General features: G+C 42.3%; 1 protein-coding gene across 1 annotated transcript in view; it reads right to left on the reverse strand.

Annotated features, from left to right (window-relative positions):
* Positions 1-18,101, reverse strand: part of COL22A1 (collagen type XXII alpha 1 chain) — a 217,865-nt gene that overhangs the window by 6,021 nt on the left and 193,743 nt on the right. Inside the window, exons 53-60 of the mRNA XM_018562709.1 lie at positions 16,746-16,799; positions 11,202-11,246; positions 10,685-10,738; positions 9,809-9,862; positions 4,402-4,455; positions 3,943-4,014; positions 2,044-2,079; positions 694-738 (exon numbers count right to left, since the gene is read on the reverse strand). Coding sequence (XP_018418211.1) covers positions 694-738; positions 2,044-2,079; positions 3,943-4,014; positions 4,402-4,455; positions 9,809-9,862; positions 10,685-10,738; positions 11,202-11,246; positions 16,746-16,799 — 414 coding nt within the window. The remainder of the gene's footprint in view (positions 1-693; positions 739-2,043; positions 2,080-3,942; positions 4,015-4,401; positions 4,456-9,808; positions 9,863-10,684; positions 10,739-11,201; positions 11,247-16,745; positions 16,800-18,101) is intronic.

Here is an 18,101-nt window from a genome sequence, read left to right on the forward strand (position 1 = left end):
GTATATATATATATATATATTTGTATTGCAAACAGTGCAAGTACCTGAATGTGACATATACTGTATATATATATAGCACTGTTGTGGAGCAGGCCCCTTTAAGGCAGACCCAATGTTGCAACTGACCAGGGCTTCTGATAGCAGGGACTTCTGGGGCGTGAGTTGTTTGCTCAGGAAGATGCTAGTAGGACTGGCTATTAAACACTACATGTCCCAGAATGCTATGAGAGGGGAGGGAAGTGCACTCTGGCTGCAGGAGGACATCTGGATTAATTTCCTGCATGGAGGTGGAGAGGGCAGGACGTCTGTGGCTGCTGTGAGTGTGAAGGCTGCTGAGACTGTATCCTGTTTCTCTCTCTGCCCTGCTAGTAGGCAGAGGGATGAATGGAGCGTGACAGCCTGCCAGGTGATAGTGTGAGCCAACCCGGTGACACTCACTACCGCTGTGCACTGATCGTGAATAGGGATTTAGCATTTATTAGTACTGAAAACACACTTTTTTTGGAGCCTGGTTTGAGATTCCTATTGACTTCAATGATATGTCTGATTCGAAAAGTCTGTATTTTGGCGGTTCACAAATTTTGTAAAAAATTCAAAGAACTTACAAGTAATCAAACTTTTCAGAAATTGGCTCATCTCTAGAACTCATCAAATATTATGGCACAACATCAAAGAGTATAATATACATCTTACCCTTTCTCCCTTGGGTCCTGGATCACCTGGTTTGCCAGAAGGACCCTGAAGACGAAGCGAATGGAAACCATATTACTTGTGATGTGAAACAATGCATGCTGGACACAGGAAAAGAGGGCAGGGAGGAAGGCAGAGCATGGGAAGGGATGAAGGTGGAAGGGGGAAGAGAAAGAGGTAGCAGAATGGGAAAGGAATGTTTAAGGTAAAGGGATGGGGGAGAGAAGGGACAAGGTAAGGAGGGGGAAGAAGAAAAGCAAAGGGTAGGGCAAAGGTAAAGTATGGGAAATTCTAAGGGGTCTATTCACAAAGCTGCCGAAGGATCTGGCCGTAGCTCCGGCCGATCATGATGGACCTGATGGGGACAAATGTTGTCTTGTTGCCTAATGTATCTCCCCTCCACTTCCAGGCGCCATTGTAACCAGATAATCAATGTTATTCACTTCACCTATCAGTGGTCATAATGTTATGGCTGATCAGTGTATAGCGCCAACAGCTTTCGCAGCGCTTTACAATATCAGGTAGACGTTAGAGTTACAATACAATTCAAGAGAAGATAGTTGGATAGAATAAAAAAACACACAAAAAAAACAAACAATAAAAGGATTTTAAAGTTTTATTCAATAATAAATAAAAAATAGGTTTTAATTAACGCTGAAAGAGTAGACTTGCAAATTAGTAATTTATGTCAAATTCCTTACACCAGACATGAATTATTTGAATTATTATTTGATAGCTTATAGGAATAAAAAAACTTTATAGACATATACTGTCAGGTCAAGGCGATGGATAGAGCAAAAGCAATTAGGAAAGGAACATTTAAAAGGGAAGGTTAATGACAAATAAAGTATAGAAGTAGGAATAGAGAAAAGAAATGGGGAAGGGAAAGGGTAGAGTTGGGAGGAAAGGAATTGGGCAAGAAAGTAGAGGAGTAAGAGAAGTGGAAAGAAGCAGTGAAAGGACAGAGCAGAGGTGGAGTCAGGTCAGCCTGTCACAGCATCAGGAGTGCATTCCAGTGCGTTCGGCCCCTGGAACGCACCCTGGCGTTTGCACCCTAGTGTTTGCAGCATTTTTTGCAGATCGCACTGGACTGGAACGCAGGCACTAATGTGCCACGTGTTCGGGTGCCGGCGATTGCACCCCGGGTGGGGGGCGTGGCTGCGGTGCCATTTAGTTCAATGCACCGCTGAGCCGGCCAGGTTGTGTTCCAGTGCGTTCTAGAGGCCGAACGCATGTAAGGGAAAAGGGACAAGGAAAGGATAGAGGTAGAAGAAGTGAATGTTAAAAGAAAAGGCTGAAGATCCAAAAGGGAAAGGTAGAGGTAAATGTAAAGGGTGGGGGAAGGAAACCTACCTCTTTTCCAGTGGGACCACTCTCTCCAGGTCCTCCCTAAAAAACACACAGACATGTTTACTTCTCAAATGCCGATGAATAATATGATATCTTTATAGATGTTTGGCCTTCGGCATATTGGAATGAATGCAATACATTTATTTGTTGCTGACATTAGTCCCCTCATTTATTTTAATAGATAGTAAGTACTAGTGAATTTTAAGAGCATTTCAGGTTTGGAAAAGGCTGACCTTAGTTACACAATGTAATATTTGATTACAGGTATTTATATCGCTCTTTACATATGGTGCAGTGGTTGGTGCTTCCACCTTGCAGCACTGGGGGTCCCCAGTTCAAATCCCAGCCAGGTCACTATCTGCAAAGAGTTTGCATGTTCTCCCTGTGCATATGTGGGTTTCCTCCTGGGTACTCAGGTTTCCTCCCACACTCCAAAAGCATGCTGGAAGGTTAATTGGCTCCTGTCTAAATTGGTCCATCTGTATGATAAGGACCTTAGATTGTAAGCTCCTTGAGGGCAGGGACTGCAGTAAATTTGCTCTATGTAAAGCGCTGCGTAAATTGTTGGGGCTATATAAATATCTATAAAAATATATATACACTCACATCAGTCCCTTCCCTCACGGAATTTGCAATCCAAGGTCCCTATCTCACATGCATACTAGGGCTGCAACAACTAATCGATTATGAGAATAGTTGGCAACTATTCTCATCGAGAGAGATATATTAGCTGCAGCCCTAATGCATACATACACATACTAGAGCCAATTTAGACAGGAGCCAATAACCTACCAGCATGTCTTTGGAGTGTGGGAGGAAACGTATGTACCCGGAGGAAACCCACAAACAAAAACATCTGATTAGGTTTGTTGGCCCCTAGTTTGGCAGTTTGAAGCTGTTGCTAATTGCGCCAGGAAGCTTAGGAAGTTAGGAAGCTTTAGTGCAAACCTTCTGTTTATTTTAGTTAGAGTGCAAAAGGCTTATTCACCTGCCAGAGTTTTATTGATGAGCACACACTATTGAATGGATACCCCTAACAACAATTTTCCACACCACAAAATGAATAAAAGTTTAATCGTGGAGAACAATACAAAATACATTTCTAAAGCATCTCCCAGAAAAAAAACTAAAGGTTTTTAAAGCACAAAGACTTAAAAACACTCCCCCCCCCCTCCACCACTTTAAAATATCAATACAACAGTCTCTGAAACTGGCAGGGAACTTAAAATGAGCCCCGAGTTCCACCAACCCAGGTCAGTAAATAGTATACATCAGGGGGAATTTATCAAAACTGGAGAAGATGTGCATGGCAACCAACCAGCTTCTCTTTTCAGTTTGTTCAGTTAAGATTTGAAAATGAGAGAGAAGCTGATTGGTTGCCATGCACATCTGCTCCAGATTTTGTCTGCTCCAGTTTTTTTATTACAGGTATTTATATAGCGCCAACAAATTTATGCAGTGCTTGACATTCACGTGTTATGTAAAATATAATAAAAAGACCTAGAAAGCCCAGCACTAGCACTGCGTATGCTGACTTCTCCTGCAGAGCGAAGATCTAGGTGGTTCTAGATGGTTTTCAGCTGACTCATTAGTGATGGGAAATCCCAAATTTTGACTTGTGACTGGGACAGGGATACATTAGAAAGCTTCCAATGGGACACTTCTTCCGGTGACAAATCTCTAAGAGGGAATTGTTTTTCACTTTGGAGATATCTCCTCCTACTTGTCTAGAAGACAGGAAGTGAAAGGAGATCCCCAAAAGGGACAAATATGGCAAAACAACTGACAGGCGTCTAATCGGCCCCTACTATATACAAAATGAGAAAACAGTTTAGGCCTGTTAGGACATGAGATCAACACATAACCAATGTCAATGTATTGTATCTAATATCACTTCCTTACCGGTGGTCCTTTAGGTCCTTGAAATCCTGGGATCCCAGCAGTGCCTGCGTCACCTTGGCTTCCTTTGGGGCCCTGAATTGAATGGGCAACATTATTACTTATCAAATACATAAAAGGGCATGAGGAGGGCATTTTCAGTCTGAAGCTAAGGTCAAGAACACAGGGACGTGACCTCAAACTAGCAGGAGGAACGATCAACACTAACTTCAGAAATAATTATTTCACTGAAAGAGTAGTTGATAGTTGGAGGTAGTGAGTCAATCAACAGTAAGTGAGTCTTAAACATGCTTTGAACAAATATAGATCTATGCTCAAACAAAGAGATTAAAAGTATAAAATGAAATAAATATATCAATACATAAGGGGCAGACTAGATGGACCATTTGGTCTATTTTGCCATCACTCTTCTATGTTTCTGGAAAAAACAAACTAAAAACAAGTATGTTTATTGATCTTTACCATCGAGCCCGGAGCTCCTGGGTTCCCTGGAGGGCCAGCTACTCCGTTCTTACCCTACAATATAAAAAAAGCAACAAAAATGGACTTAGAGATATACTTTCATGCTGTAGAACTATGCACCCCTCAATGTGTGGACCTGGGTGTCAAGGGGAGCCTGAGACACCACCGCGGCGTCAAAGAACATTCCACAGCCATGTCTAGTCATGCCACGGCTCCCTCTTCAACTGTCAAGTTTATTATTAGATACATCAATAAACAAGATGAATTCTCCTATGCCCTCACAATGAATACAGAGTGCGAATTCACAGGGAATATTTCATGAGCCTGATCCTTTTATTTTGTGTACAATGAAATCAATAAAATATAACGTATACCCTAAGGTAGAGATATTATCATTTGTATTAAGTGGCTGAATGTAAATGTGCTGTGCCAAGTATACTGAAGGCGAAAAAAGGAAACGTTCTGTCAGTGGCGTAGCAATCACCATAGCGACCCAGGCGGTCGCTATGTGGCCCGGGGCACAGTGGGGCCCGGCCAGGAGTGCCGGTCAGTCAATGAGTGCCAGCAGCGGCGGTGGAGCAAGCTGGACCCGGTGTTCTGTCAACCTCGCGAACCTCTGACGTCACCGGCAGTGGAGGAGGAGGCACGGCCCGTGCTCGGCAGCAGGGGAGGAGGCGGGGCCCGGTGACGAAGAAGGAGGCGGGCCCGTCAACGGAGGAGGTAAGGAGGGTGACCCTGCAAAGCCCACCATAGATAGTCTATGGTGGGCTCTGCAGGTTCACCCTCAGGTGGGAACTCGAGTGGGCTTTGCAAAGGGTATAACTAGAAATCACGGGGCCCCATACAAAATTTTGCTATGGGGCCCTATGATTTCTAGTTACGCCCCTGCGTTCTGTTATTATGTTTTCATGTAAAATCTTTACAGGGAAGGTTTACAGTAATCTGCATTTTGAGCTATTATTGTATTATTTAGCTTAAAGTAGATCTAAATCCAATCAGTAAACTGTCAGATAAGCTATAAAGAGAACCTGTCAGCAGCTCACCTGTTTCATTTTGAATTCTTATAATACATGAAGGCCAAGTGGCATATTTATAATGGAGAGCGGATGTTGTTACAGTACATCCCATTTATAAAATGTGGGTTGTGCAGTGCAATGCCTCCGTTGCTTAATGCAGCAGAGAGAGTGTCATGCTTCTACTCTCATTCACTTCTATTGCCTGCTTTAGGTTCCTGAAGCTGGTGGAGCGCAATGCACATTTGTAAACCACACCACTGTTATTTATAAGGCTAGGTCCACACCTAGGCGACACCTCACCGTGCGGCAATTGTGCACGATTCCCGCGCAGATTGCTGCACGGTCAGGAGTCGCCTTGGTGTGAACCGATCGCGCTGTGGGTGCCATTATATTCTAATGGCACCCCAGTCACGCCGGGCGGATCGTGCGGTTTCCCGCTGCGATACCACCCGTGCTTCCGAACATGATCGCGGCTTCAAAAGCCGTGCGTCGTGTGTTGCAAAAAGAAGGAACTTGTACCTTTTTTCTGCGATTGCCGCGCGGATGTCATTGAAATCAATGTGGCCGCACGGCAATTGCAGCCTGCAATGTACAGGACCCCCCCGAACCCCATGAGAGGGGGGAAAAGATGCATCTGCATTAATGTATTAAAAAATGTGCAGCTTTCTTTTTTATTTAAAACCATATATATATATATATATATCTATATATATATCTATATATATGTATCTATATATATAGAGAGACACAGGAATCCAACACTTCAGTAACACTTCAGTGTGTCAGTTCCTAATATGTAGTTGCCCCCTGCAGCTACTGTCACAGGTCATGCTATCACCGGCAGTGTTTGGGCCATTCGCTGATAGAATGAATGACAGTTTTGTCATCCAGCTCCCTGAAAAAACTCAAGGAAGGCCAGACACTGTTTGATGAGCTAAAATATGGCGGCCCATATACAGTACATACATATGTAATTGCAGACTATACAGTAGATATAAGGGGTTTTTAAAGCAATTACAAGTTAATTTACATCAAGGTAAACTCAAGGAAGGGAGGGAGGTAGGGAGGAAGGAAGGAGGGAAGCAAGGAAGGAAGGTAAACTTGTAAAATAATGATGGAAGGGTAGTAAAACCAGAGAGAGGAAGGCAGGAAAAGAGAGTGCAGAAGGAAGAGAGGTAAGAATAAATTAGAAAGAAGGCAGGAAAGAAGAAAGGAAGGAAGACAAAAGGAAGGAAAAGAAAGTAAAGAAAGAAGGAAGAGAGGGAAAAAAGAAAGGAAGAAATGGGGAAAAGAAAGGAAGGTAAGCTGGAAGAGGAAGACAGGAATGAAGGAAGGTAGGAATGAAGAAAGGAAGGCAGGAAAGGTAGAAATGAAGGAAGAAAGGAAGGAGGAAAAAAGGAAGGGAAAAAGAAAAGGAAGGATTGAAGGAAAAAAGGTAAGAATAAATAGGAAGGAAGGAGCAAGGAAGGAGAATAAAAAAGTAAGGGAAAGAAGGTAAGGGAAGGAAAAAAGAAAGGAAGAAAGGGGGAAAAGAAGGAAGGTAAGCAGGAAGAAAGGACGCAAGGGAAAAAAGGACGGAAGGAAGAAAGGACGGAAGGGAAAAATGAAAGGAAGGAAGGAAGATAAAACTAGGAAGGCAGCAAAGGAAAAAAGAAAGGAAAGAAGGAAGCAGGAAAAAAAGAAAGGACGGTACTGTCTGCTTTGTTTTTAAACAAATATTATAAATATTCCTTCTTTAAACATTTCATATTTTGTTAGAAATACACGAAGCTTTTGGACAATTGTGTTTCATCACCAGAACATACAGAGTTTTTATTGGTTCTGAAAATCCTGTTTGCTGGGCACCTCTTCTACCTACAACTGGCACCTGAACATACAAGTAACACAGTGACATCTGCCCAGAGCTTTGCATGGGGCGAGGCAGCCAATGCATCACCAAATATGAGGATTTTGTTTTTGGACACAGTGACGTCAGTTGCAGATTACTCACCGAAGAGGTTAGACCACCTTCCATCCTCCGACAGATAATGATGACACAATACATGCACAGAGGTAACACTGAATATACACATTAAGCTCTATGTAGTAACAATTCCCTTTACAGGGAGTTCTTGTTTCCAATAAGATATTACTTTCTCCGGAAATGCTGCGATACCTGTATTTGTATTCCATTGAATGTATCACTGATCTGTAAAGTGGGGTAAAAATTGTAATTCTAACGAGGGGGCTATTTTCCCAAACATAATACCCTAAATGTAAAAGATTTGGGGGATTATCAGCAGATATTTAAAGTGAGTCCTTTCTGTTACTGTGAAACCATATCCCTTCATAACAGAATGACAGGGTCAGTGCGTAGTTAGTGTTTAATAACCCTCTTGTTACTGGAACCCCATCCCCCCATATGTTAAAAATGACATTCTGGGCCTGAAGATTACATCAAGTCTGCTAAACAATATTTGTAGTCAGAGCCCCACTGATTCGTACCTGTAACATGATGATGATGACCCTACCTAACCTTGACCTGAGGTGTGCCACGGTCACTATGGTCAGTATGCAATAACGGGGCACACTAATTTTGATGGAAGGGGTACGGGAGGGTGGGATGACACTATCGTCCCGACGGGTGAGTGGGGGAACCAGAGGGGCTTAAATGTGCGGGGCTCCTCCCACAAATTCGTCCAATAATTGGCCTCAAACTTATTTTCTATAGGCAGAGCCCCTGTTGAATAAAATGGTGGCATTTACAATATTTACTCACTCACTCAAATTGATTTTAGGGCAAACAAAGACAATATAACACCCAATTATTTTGTTTGAATTGTTGTAGTTTGTTGGGGGTGTGCAGTGCTGGCATTTGTTGCTTTATATACTTTATTCACTCTTATACTGGATTTGCTGTGAATTTCAATAAAGTCTGCAGTCTTGGAATTCTCTGGATAGTGTGGTCTGTTCGTATACTACCCAATCTTTTGTTAAAATATAAAAGACGAAGGTGCATCAAGTACATAAATATGAGATATATCAAGCCTAACAGGGTTATGCACAAAAGGGTGAGGAGTTTGGAGAAGGCAGGAGAAGTGAACAATCTAGACCAGAATAGCTGATGTGGAAAGTGAGCTGAATTGGAGAATTTTTCCAAATCAGCTATTTTGGCCTAGAGTGTTTACTTCTCCTGCCTTCTCCAAACTCTTCACCCTTTTGTGAATAACCCTGTTAATTGAACGTAACCGCAAAAAACTACGGTACCCAAAAATGTACATTGAAAATGCTTTAAAAGCTTTTAAAAGGTCCTCAGTTGTGAATGATGGCCCTAGATATGTGTGGTGCTATTGTCATTTGCATACAAATACGCACCAACAAGTGCATTTATGCTCACATGCGCATGCATGTGGGGGCTGGGGGGCTTTTAAAACATTTTTGAGGTCCTTTTTAATAAATTTTTACTAAACTTTAATTTTTAAATCTATTTTTTTAACTAGCTTTATTTTTATCACAGGGGGGATGATACATTGGTGGCAGCCAAAGGGTTCAATATTGGAGAGTTAAAACCCCTGTCAGTTTCTTATGTCTTTCTGGGATTCTACTGATGAGATCCCAGTGCTGAGTTCCCGGGTCAGTACACCTGCTGTGCCCATTATGAGGGGCTCCCTCCATCCCTGAGCTCCCGGCTCTGTACACCTGCTGTGCCCATTATGAGGGTTTCCCACCATCCCTGTGCTGAGTTCCCGGGTCTGTACACCTGCTGTGCCAATTATGAGGAGCTCCCACCATCCCTGTGCTGAGTTCCCGGGTCTGTACACCTGCTGTGCCAATTATGAGGAGCTCCCACCATCCCTGCTGGATATTTTATTTTTGCTATCATGCAATATGTAACAGGAGGTACTGGAACACGCAAAGGTGGGTGGGGACATCTAAGTTTCCCAGGTGGTCAGGAACAGAGTCAGGAATCGTGGCAGGAGGATCCCATTGTTGGAGTCCACCCGTCTGCTCCTACAATATATCATTTTTGGGTGGACTGCCCTTTAAGGCATTTTCATCACAGAATATATTTTATATATTTTACTAAAATTATGTTTTCTTTATTGTTTCTTTTTAATGAGAAAGGGACAGAGCCAAAAAAATACACTTCTAACAGATTTAAGAATTATAGACAAAGCTCAAGTTGACTACAAATGCCCCAATTTTTGTTCAGTGATGTGGGAAATTCATCACATGGAGCTGTGATTGACACTGTAGCTCTTTGACATATTGCACAAAAGATTTGTATATTGATGGTGGGGAGGTGTGGTCCTTTAAAAGATCATTTAAAGGGAAAGTGTACTTATAAATACCATATAAGATTTTAAAGCAGAGAGTACAGTTTTCTTCTCTACTATAAAAAAAGCACTTACAGGAGGTCCACGAATTCCTCTCGGACCCTGATGTCCAGGTGGTCCGGGGTCTCCCTAGTAGATGAACAAAGACAAAATATTTACTTATGTTAAAATAAGCAACATGCATAGGTCAAATATATAAAGTCAGATTTACACACCACCGAAAACTATCTTTTTTTAATAAATTAAATGTGAAAATGTTGCTATTTAAAATTATATAGTATTCTATCTAGACAGGTAGTGGTGCTCTGGTCACATTATTACAATGATTACTTTTCAACTCCTTATCAGCAGGCTCAGTTGGTTGTCTCAGTCACATAAAGGGAGCTGCAAAGCAAGCTTCATCTGCTGTGTGGTCTTTTGAGCTAATCCATAGTGCTCTGGGAATCTTTTGTCATGTATTAAATGTCTGTTTGCAAATTAAACATTGCATGCGTATTATAAAACCAGCCTTGCACTATTTTTGGCAATACAGCACACTATAATGCACAGTAGTGTGATACTATGCATTGTAGTGTGCTGCAACCCCTGTGCATTGGCACTGCATTGCCTTAATGAGTTGGGGAGACATTGAAAATGAATGGTACTTGAACATAGTAATGCACATAATGCACCGGACATGGGTATTTTAATCCTTTGGACGTTTCATATCCATAGTCTGGGCACAGGTGCACTTTAATACATCTAAAATGAAAATCATGGATAATTGCTGCTTTAATAAGGCAAAGAGCAGAGCACAAATAGAGGGCTCTAATGAGCAGCCATCTTTCAAAGATTTGAACTCTTAATGTTGAGTAGTTGTGTTCTTGCACCTGATACAGTTGCTTTGCTCTTCCTCTGCTTTACTGAATAAAACCTGAACAAGAACATATAGCATGTGATCTAATTACTTACATCTTTTCCTGATGTTCCTTCCCGCCCTGGAGGTCCTGTTGCACCGGGCTCTCCCTGAAGGGAAAATGATTACTGTATATAGCTTTAAGGTCTTGTTCTCATGCTAATGCAATAAAGATGTGCCTTGCGGTATGCTGCCATTCAAAGTTAATTACACCCCAATACACCCCCAAATCTACAGCGCATTGCTACAATCATATTCCCTGCGTATTGCATTGTGAAAATCAAGCCAGGACATTTTTTTTTCATTTGCGTGGAGTTGAGCTGATAGTCCATTAAGAAAGTATGGGCTGCCTAAAGCAACATAGCTCAATGCAGGAAAACACGAGTTGCATCTGGTGAAGATGCTAGGTCTTGGCACACTTATATCCAACCTCCACGCACGTGCTAAACTCTCGACTTTCTCATCTTTGTTTTTTCATTGGAACTCTTTTCTTCCAAATAAACCTTCAACTCCTTTCACAGTGAGCAGAGGTTGCTGTTCTCCTTACCATAATAATACATTGAAGTGACTTACCCTGGAGCCGGGAATACCAGCATCACCTCTGTGGCCCTTGAAACCCTGGAAAATAATACAGTTCTCTATTAATGTCTCTTCACCATAATATGAATTCTCAGCGAGAAATACCTGCAGAGAAGTGATAAATTAAAGTCTCAAGATTTGCTCTGGATTCACTGGAGGAGACATTGACATTCACTCTGCACGACAGATACGTGCAATCTGACCGGCATGTGGAGAGCTAGTGAAGGGATGAGCCATGTGTAGACATCACGTTGCTCTAAGCACACCTGAATAATGAGACCCTTATGTACAAATGTTGCCCCTTGTGCCATGTTGGAGGTGCTTTATATTCACAGCTAACCTTTACCTTCTATCTGTTCTGTACTTCACAGAACGACAAACAAGAGAAAGTAGAGATTATTTCAGGTTTCTTAAATATACAGAGTCTTCCAAATCCTCTATGCATACCCAACACCCACTTCCCTCAACAGTTCTCTTGATGAATTTAGCCACAAATGTCCAGAGATGGGCAGAAGAGGGAAACAAATAGACATTGGCCAACGAAGGCTATCCTAATCCTGGTGGAGGGAATATATCTTGGTATAGAGAAGGCTGCACTTGAAGTATTTTCCCCCAAAATCTTTTCAGCTGGATGAGATGTAGGCAGTGGCATAACAACCTGGAGGGGTGGGGGGACTGATGTAGTGGTGCGGCTGCTCCGGTCGCAGAAATGGGGGGAAAGGAGGGGGTAGCCGGCCGGCCAGGCACTGAACACAATTAGTGGCTGAACACTAGTGATACACCGATACCAGTAGAAATACACTGATACCCACAGCTGATACCGGCGATTACATTTATGCTAATTAAGCAGCTGCCTTAGATCCCACGGCTGCATTTTGTTGTGCCTGAAGAGGGGGCACACTGCCACCTCTAGGATGAATAGGTGTCGGTGGTGGTGCTGGATGAGAGGAGAAAGAGGTGGCTGAAGCTGAAGAGCGGGGCTCACATTGCCATCAATATATCCTGAAGGGTAGGTGTTTGTACCCAAGCCTATAAAGAGGGGATAGAGGGGATCTACTGCCTATAGGGGGATGAAAGAGATCTGATACCTACAGAGGGTGTATGGAGTGGATCTGCCTATAGGGTGAATGCAGGGGGATCTGATGCCTAGGGGGGAATTTTAGGGGGATCCGCTGCCTATAGGGATAGCTGCTGCCTATAGGGGTCTGATGCCTATAGGGAGAAAGGATGGGATGGTATAATTCTGAATTGCTGTATAATGTATTTCTGGGATTTGTAGTTCTCTATAGCTGATGGTATTATTCTGCATTGATGTATAATGTATTGCTGGGATTTGTAGTTCTCTATAGCTGATGGTATTATGCTGCATTGCTGTATAATGAATTGCTGGGATTTGTAGTCCTCTATAGCCTGTGCTATTCTGCTTAACTTGAAGCATGCAGACTCATGGAAGGGCACTTGGATCTATTGTTTGAATGTTCATAACTTCCTAAGACATTCATACATTCGTCACCAGTTATTTATTTTTTTCTATTGCACTAAAAAGTGTTTATTCATATAAAATGTGATGCTCTTTACATGTTGAAATATCCTTATAACCAGAGGGACAGAGTGAATTGGGGAGGTGTTATAATGGGGGAGAGGCGCAAAGTTTTGTTCTTTTCCAGGCGACCGTAACTCTGGTTATGCCACTGGATGTAGGAATAGCTGGGAATTAAAACCATTATCCAGCAAACTTTATTAGCGGCAACAGTTTGAGCAGCACATTGAAAGGAGAGACAATACAAATCTAAAGGGTAAGGAGAGTCAAGTGATGAAAAAAATGAATACCTTTCCCACTCCCTCCCATCTATTTAAAAAAGTTCTCCATCTGCTTCCATTGGTGCCAACACTTGGTGTGGAAACCAGTGATCCAGAGCTGCAGTCTGTACCCACGCTGACAGGTCCACTCATAATGCTGCTACAGTACTAAGCCCTGATGATGGGGAGCCTTTTGAATCCCTGAAACGTGTTTGTTTTTTATGATACAAGAGTCTGAATAAAATAAAATCTGGACTTTATACATTCTGCTTTTCATGCTTTCCTTCTTGCATGCATATGGTGGCTGCATTCATTTTCTTTTCTTTCAGGCTCTTTTCCTTTATTTCGGTGATCCTGTCAATAACACTCTTCTTGTTCAACAGTGACAACACTCACTCACTGTAACATATCTATGGAGGAGTAGTAGTTTTAGGGCAGGAAGTGTGTTAGGTCTACAAATGAAGAGAGAGGAGAGATGTTCTGTAGTCCTAACGCATCGCCTGAGAGCTTTACCCAAGATCAGACTGCAGTGTGCACAGGACAGCTCTGGATTTCTGGCAGGACCAACAGACATTCTTTCACGCTTATCGTGCAGATATAACACACTTTTAATGGTATATCTAACAAACCAAATGGAAGCAAATAAGAGCAACTGTTTGTTAGGGTTCTACAAAGAATTCTGTAGCTATGTTAAAGTTATATTTACTAGATTGTAAGCTCTCACGAGCAGGGACCTCCTAACCCTATTGTACTAACATTGTATTGTAAATGTACTGTCTCCTCCCTTTTGTAAAGGGCTGCACAAACTGATGGCGCTATATGAATTCTGTATGACAATAATAATAGTAATATATATTTTAAATTGGCTAAGTGTGGCAATAATGGAGCAAAGGGGCTGCAAGCGGCTCATAAACCATCGGCCTGCCATTCCGGTGCTGAGATCGATCAACTTAACACGGCAGTTTTTTAATGGAGGTTAAACAGCAGAAAGCGAAGTGTTAAAATCAGTCAGCAATAAACCTAGCCCTGCATATATCTATGTGATGTAATCTATTCCTTCTCCACTAATCACTGGAACTGTACACATATCAATTCTACATTTCCCAACTCCATCTTATTCTTAATGAGGAGATTGATTTCCAATAGACATTCTGTGCACTGTATCATGGGTCATAGGGTGAGCTCTATCATTCTCTCTGTATTACTCACATATATCTTAGCTATACAGGACGGCTCCCTCTGGGGAGGTGATCTAACTGTCTGGAGTTCCTCTCTCTTTTTTTAACTTCTGTGTAAAGTGATGCCTGCATGGCTTTATTGCAACGAACACCATTGTAGCGCATTGGTTCGAACAGGTCTTATGCAAAGCAAGGCTTTTTTCCTTGTCTTTACGGTGGGACCGCATTGGGCAAAGCTGCCCAACAAAGCCCAGTGGGACTGGTGTGAACCAGCCCTAAAAGTATAACATTCAACAAGTGAAACTATTGCATGAGCTACTTATGCTCTACAGCGAGGTGGCTGCAGTCCACTGCAGTCTCCCTTTGTCACTGTTTCCATCTTTACTGGGTCTTCTTCTGGGTTTAAAATCTTTCCATCTTTATAGGCCAGAGCATGCCTTTTGCATTGTCTTTTATTGGGCATTAGGCAATGCCGCTCAAAGGGACTGGTGTGAAACTGCCCTAAAGGTATAACTGCCATCAACAAGTGCAACCATTACATGAGTTACTAATACTCAACAGCTGTCACTGCAGCAGTGATCAATATGCTTTACCATAAGTGAAGGGCTGTGTAATCTACTGCTCAAATATAAACAGTGCTGGATGTAGAATATTCGAAAAAACCTTTGGTCTTAAGAGAAAATACTCTAAGAATATCCAATCCTAAAGGAAAAATACCCCAAGACATTCGATTCCAAGAGAAAATTGTCTAAGAACATTCAATCCTAAGAAAAAATATCCTTCAGGAGGAACTTCAGGATTAAAAAAAAAAAAAAACTAACCCTTGAAGTGGGGCTACCCCCGCATTGCAAGGGTTAACTGCTGGTTTTGGTCAAGGGGCACAAATAAGAAAATACTCACCTGATCTTCAATGCCGCTGGGCTGCTAGTTTGGTCCCTGCAGCATCTTCTGCCCTGTGCTCCTGTAGTCTAAGGACCACTGGCATTATCACGTCTAATTCAAGTCCATTGATTTGCATTAGACGTGGGTATGCTGAGGGATATACACAGCCAGAGCAGAGAGGGAGAGGAGGAGAGAACACTGATTGCCACAGGACCAAGGTTCAGGTGAGTATATGTTCTTTATTCTGGCCCCTAGAGAAAAACGAGCACCTAACCCTTGCAGTGTGGGGGTAGACCCACTGCAAGGGTTAGTTTTATAAAAACCTGGAGTTCTTTATTGAAACATTCGATCCTAGGAGAAGATAGCCTAACAACATTCAATCCTAAAGACGAAAGCTTGAGAACATTTTAGTAGGAATGCCCCGATACTGTTTTTTCAGTATCGAGTACCGATATTTATATTTCCATACTCGCTGATACCGAGTACCGATACCGGTTCTTCCACTAGCACGGAGCCGGCTTCCTGGGCAATCAAGAAGCCGGGGGTGGCAGGTAATGACACGCCGCCTGGCTTCTTGAATGCCTGGGAAGCCGGCTTCATGCTGTTTGATTGGCTTCATACTAATTGGCCGGGAAGCCATCTCCATCTTCCCTCGAGACAATGCCGATCAGAGAAAATCTCCCTCTGTCCAGAAGTTCCAGTATCAGGGGTAAGAATTGGAGCATTGGGGGAGTACAAGTACTCGGTATCGGCACTGATACCGATACTAGTGGTGCATCCCTACATTTGAGCAGTAGAAAAAAATACCCTAACAATATTTGATCCCAAGGGAAAATATCCTAAGAACATTTGATCAGAAGAGAAAATACCCCAAGGACATTAAGTTTTGCCCCATTCACACAACGGCCACAGCTTTATACATCATGTGAAAAATCCTTGGAACTAATTGAATATACGAATATGAATGCTGGTTAATTAATATAGAGCTAATGTACAGTACACACAGTTTAGTTATGATTTTTATTATAAGCAAACCCTTGGATGCATGGTTTGTTCACTGAGTTGCCCTTTTTCGAATACATTTGCTAGATAGAGGAGAATGCTTATTTAGTGCTTCATTACATGAAAAAAAACATGGCCGAAACTGATTGCTTTTCTGTAACAAAAATGAAGCGAGCATCTTTTATAGAAATAAAACTGACAAGTGGAGGAGAGCACAGCTAGATACAAAGACAACTCATATTTACAATTATCTTTTTCGCTGTGATGACTTTGGCTGGCTGTCACTTTGCCATCACCAATCTTTCCTGAGCGAACCTACAAGAATAGCATATTGCTGCTTGTTATATGGGATTGTGGTCCATAGGAAGCCTGTATTCAAAGGTTTCTATATGGGTTACCAGTGCTGACCTTGCTCTGTAAACGCTTGTTGCCTGGCTGTCATGCCAATCCTTTGACTGCAACATTTTAAATCACCAGACCTGGAAAATGATGTATCAAGTAAAATCAGGATGGTGTGTCAGTGACTTATTAGCATGACCGCCAGCTGAAGAGTATTTTTAAGAGATGAAGTTACCCAAAGCAGTCTATAGGGTTCTTCTGGCCTAGGTTTTATGGCAGATAAGATATGAGAAGGTTTGGGAGGTTGCGCTACAAAGACCCAGATGCTGGTACTTACCGGAAGTCCTCGTGCTCCTTCTCTTCCCAGTGGGCCTGGTTCTCCTGGCTTTCCCTAAACGAAACAAAGTAGATTTACTCAGAGGTGGTGCAAAGTAATTCAGATGTACAGAGATGTATAAGAAACACTGAAACATGTATGGACAACCCCTTGGAGAACTACAGATGGACGTTTGTGCCTCTCTAAATCTCTACCTCTACCCAAGTACAGCCAATGGTGTGCAGATCTGATGTGTAGGGGATGATGAAAAATGAATAAAAAAAAAAATAATTATTACTAACTAAATATATTTCAGGACAAATGAACAATACGTACATTTGGTATCTCAGGGGAGGACCCGTTTAGTCCCTTTTAGCCTACCTCACCATAAGTGAACCACTCATATGGTCTCTGTCACTGCAGTGGGGCAGTTGGACCCTGGATTCGGCAGGGCAGCCAACATTTTTCCATGCTGATGGTTTTAAACCCACTCCAAATATATTCCGCAAGTTAGCATGGAAAGCAGAGCTACCCTGCATCTCTTGTCTTCTGTCATAGCCCCTACAGCCAAGAATGTGACCCCTCAACATTCCAGTACTGGTCACAGTACTACAATAAGCTGTGATGATAATTGTTGTACTTTATTGGAAAATTGACTATAGGGTCCAAACCCCCTGACATCTTGTTCATCCACTAAGGACCTAGTACCTAATGGATGCTTTCAGTATACACTTTCAGTACCAGAATCTTTGAAAGAAAGAACTTTATGGACCTGGTAATGCTCATACCCGCCTTCCTGACAACTTTTTCTTAGTCAGTAAGGTCATTTAAAGCGCATTCTTAGTAATACAGTATGTTCCTATGCAAAGTACAATACATATGGCCAACAGTTTGTGGACACCTGACCATCACACCTATATATGAACCTGTTGGACATCCTATTCCATTAAAATGGACCTGGTCCTCCTTTGTGGCTATAACAGCCTCCACTCTCTTGGGAAGGCTTTCCACAAGACTTTGGAGGGTGTCTGTGGGAATTTGTGCCCGTTCAGCCAAAAGAGCTTTTGTAAAGTCAGTTGGATGAGAAGACCTGGATCCCTATCAGCTTTCCAATTTATCCTAAAGGTGTTCAGTAGGGTTGAGGTCAGTGCTCTGTGTAGGCCACTCAAGTTCCTCCACACCAGACTGTTCAAACTATGTCTTTATGGAGCTGGCTTTATGCAACTGAACCCATTCATTTGGAGAAGAGGCCACATAGTTTTATAGTGCGGGTGTAAAATGGTGTGAAGATGTGGTTCTATATCTATAGTCGGGCACTTTCACTTATACAGAGGGGTAAGGAGGGCCACTTGTGCTGCATGGTCAGGGTATATATAT

Source organism: Nanorana parkeri, unplaced genomic scaffold (assembly GCF_000935625.1).
Source record: "Nanorana parkeri isolate BGI_ZX_2015 unplaced genomic scaffold, ASM93562v1 scaffold593, whole genome shotgun sequence".
NCBI classification, from domain to species: Eukaryota; Metazoa; Chordata; class Amphibia; order Anura; family Dicroglossidae; genus Nanorana; species Nanorana parkeri.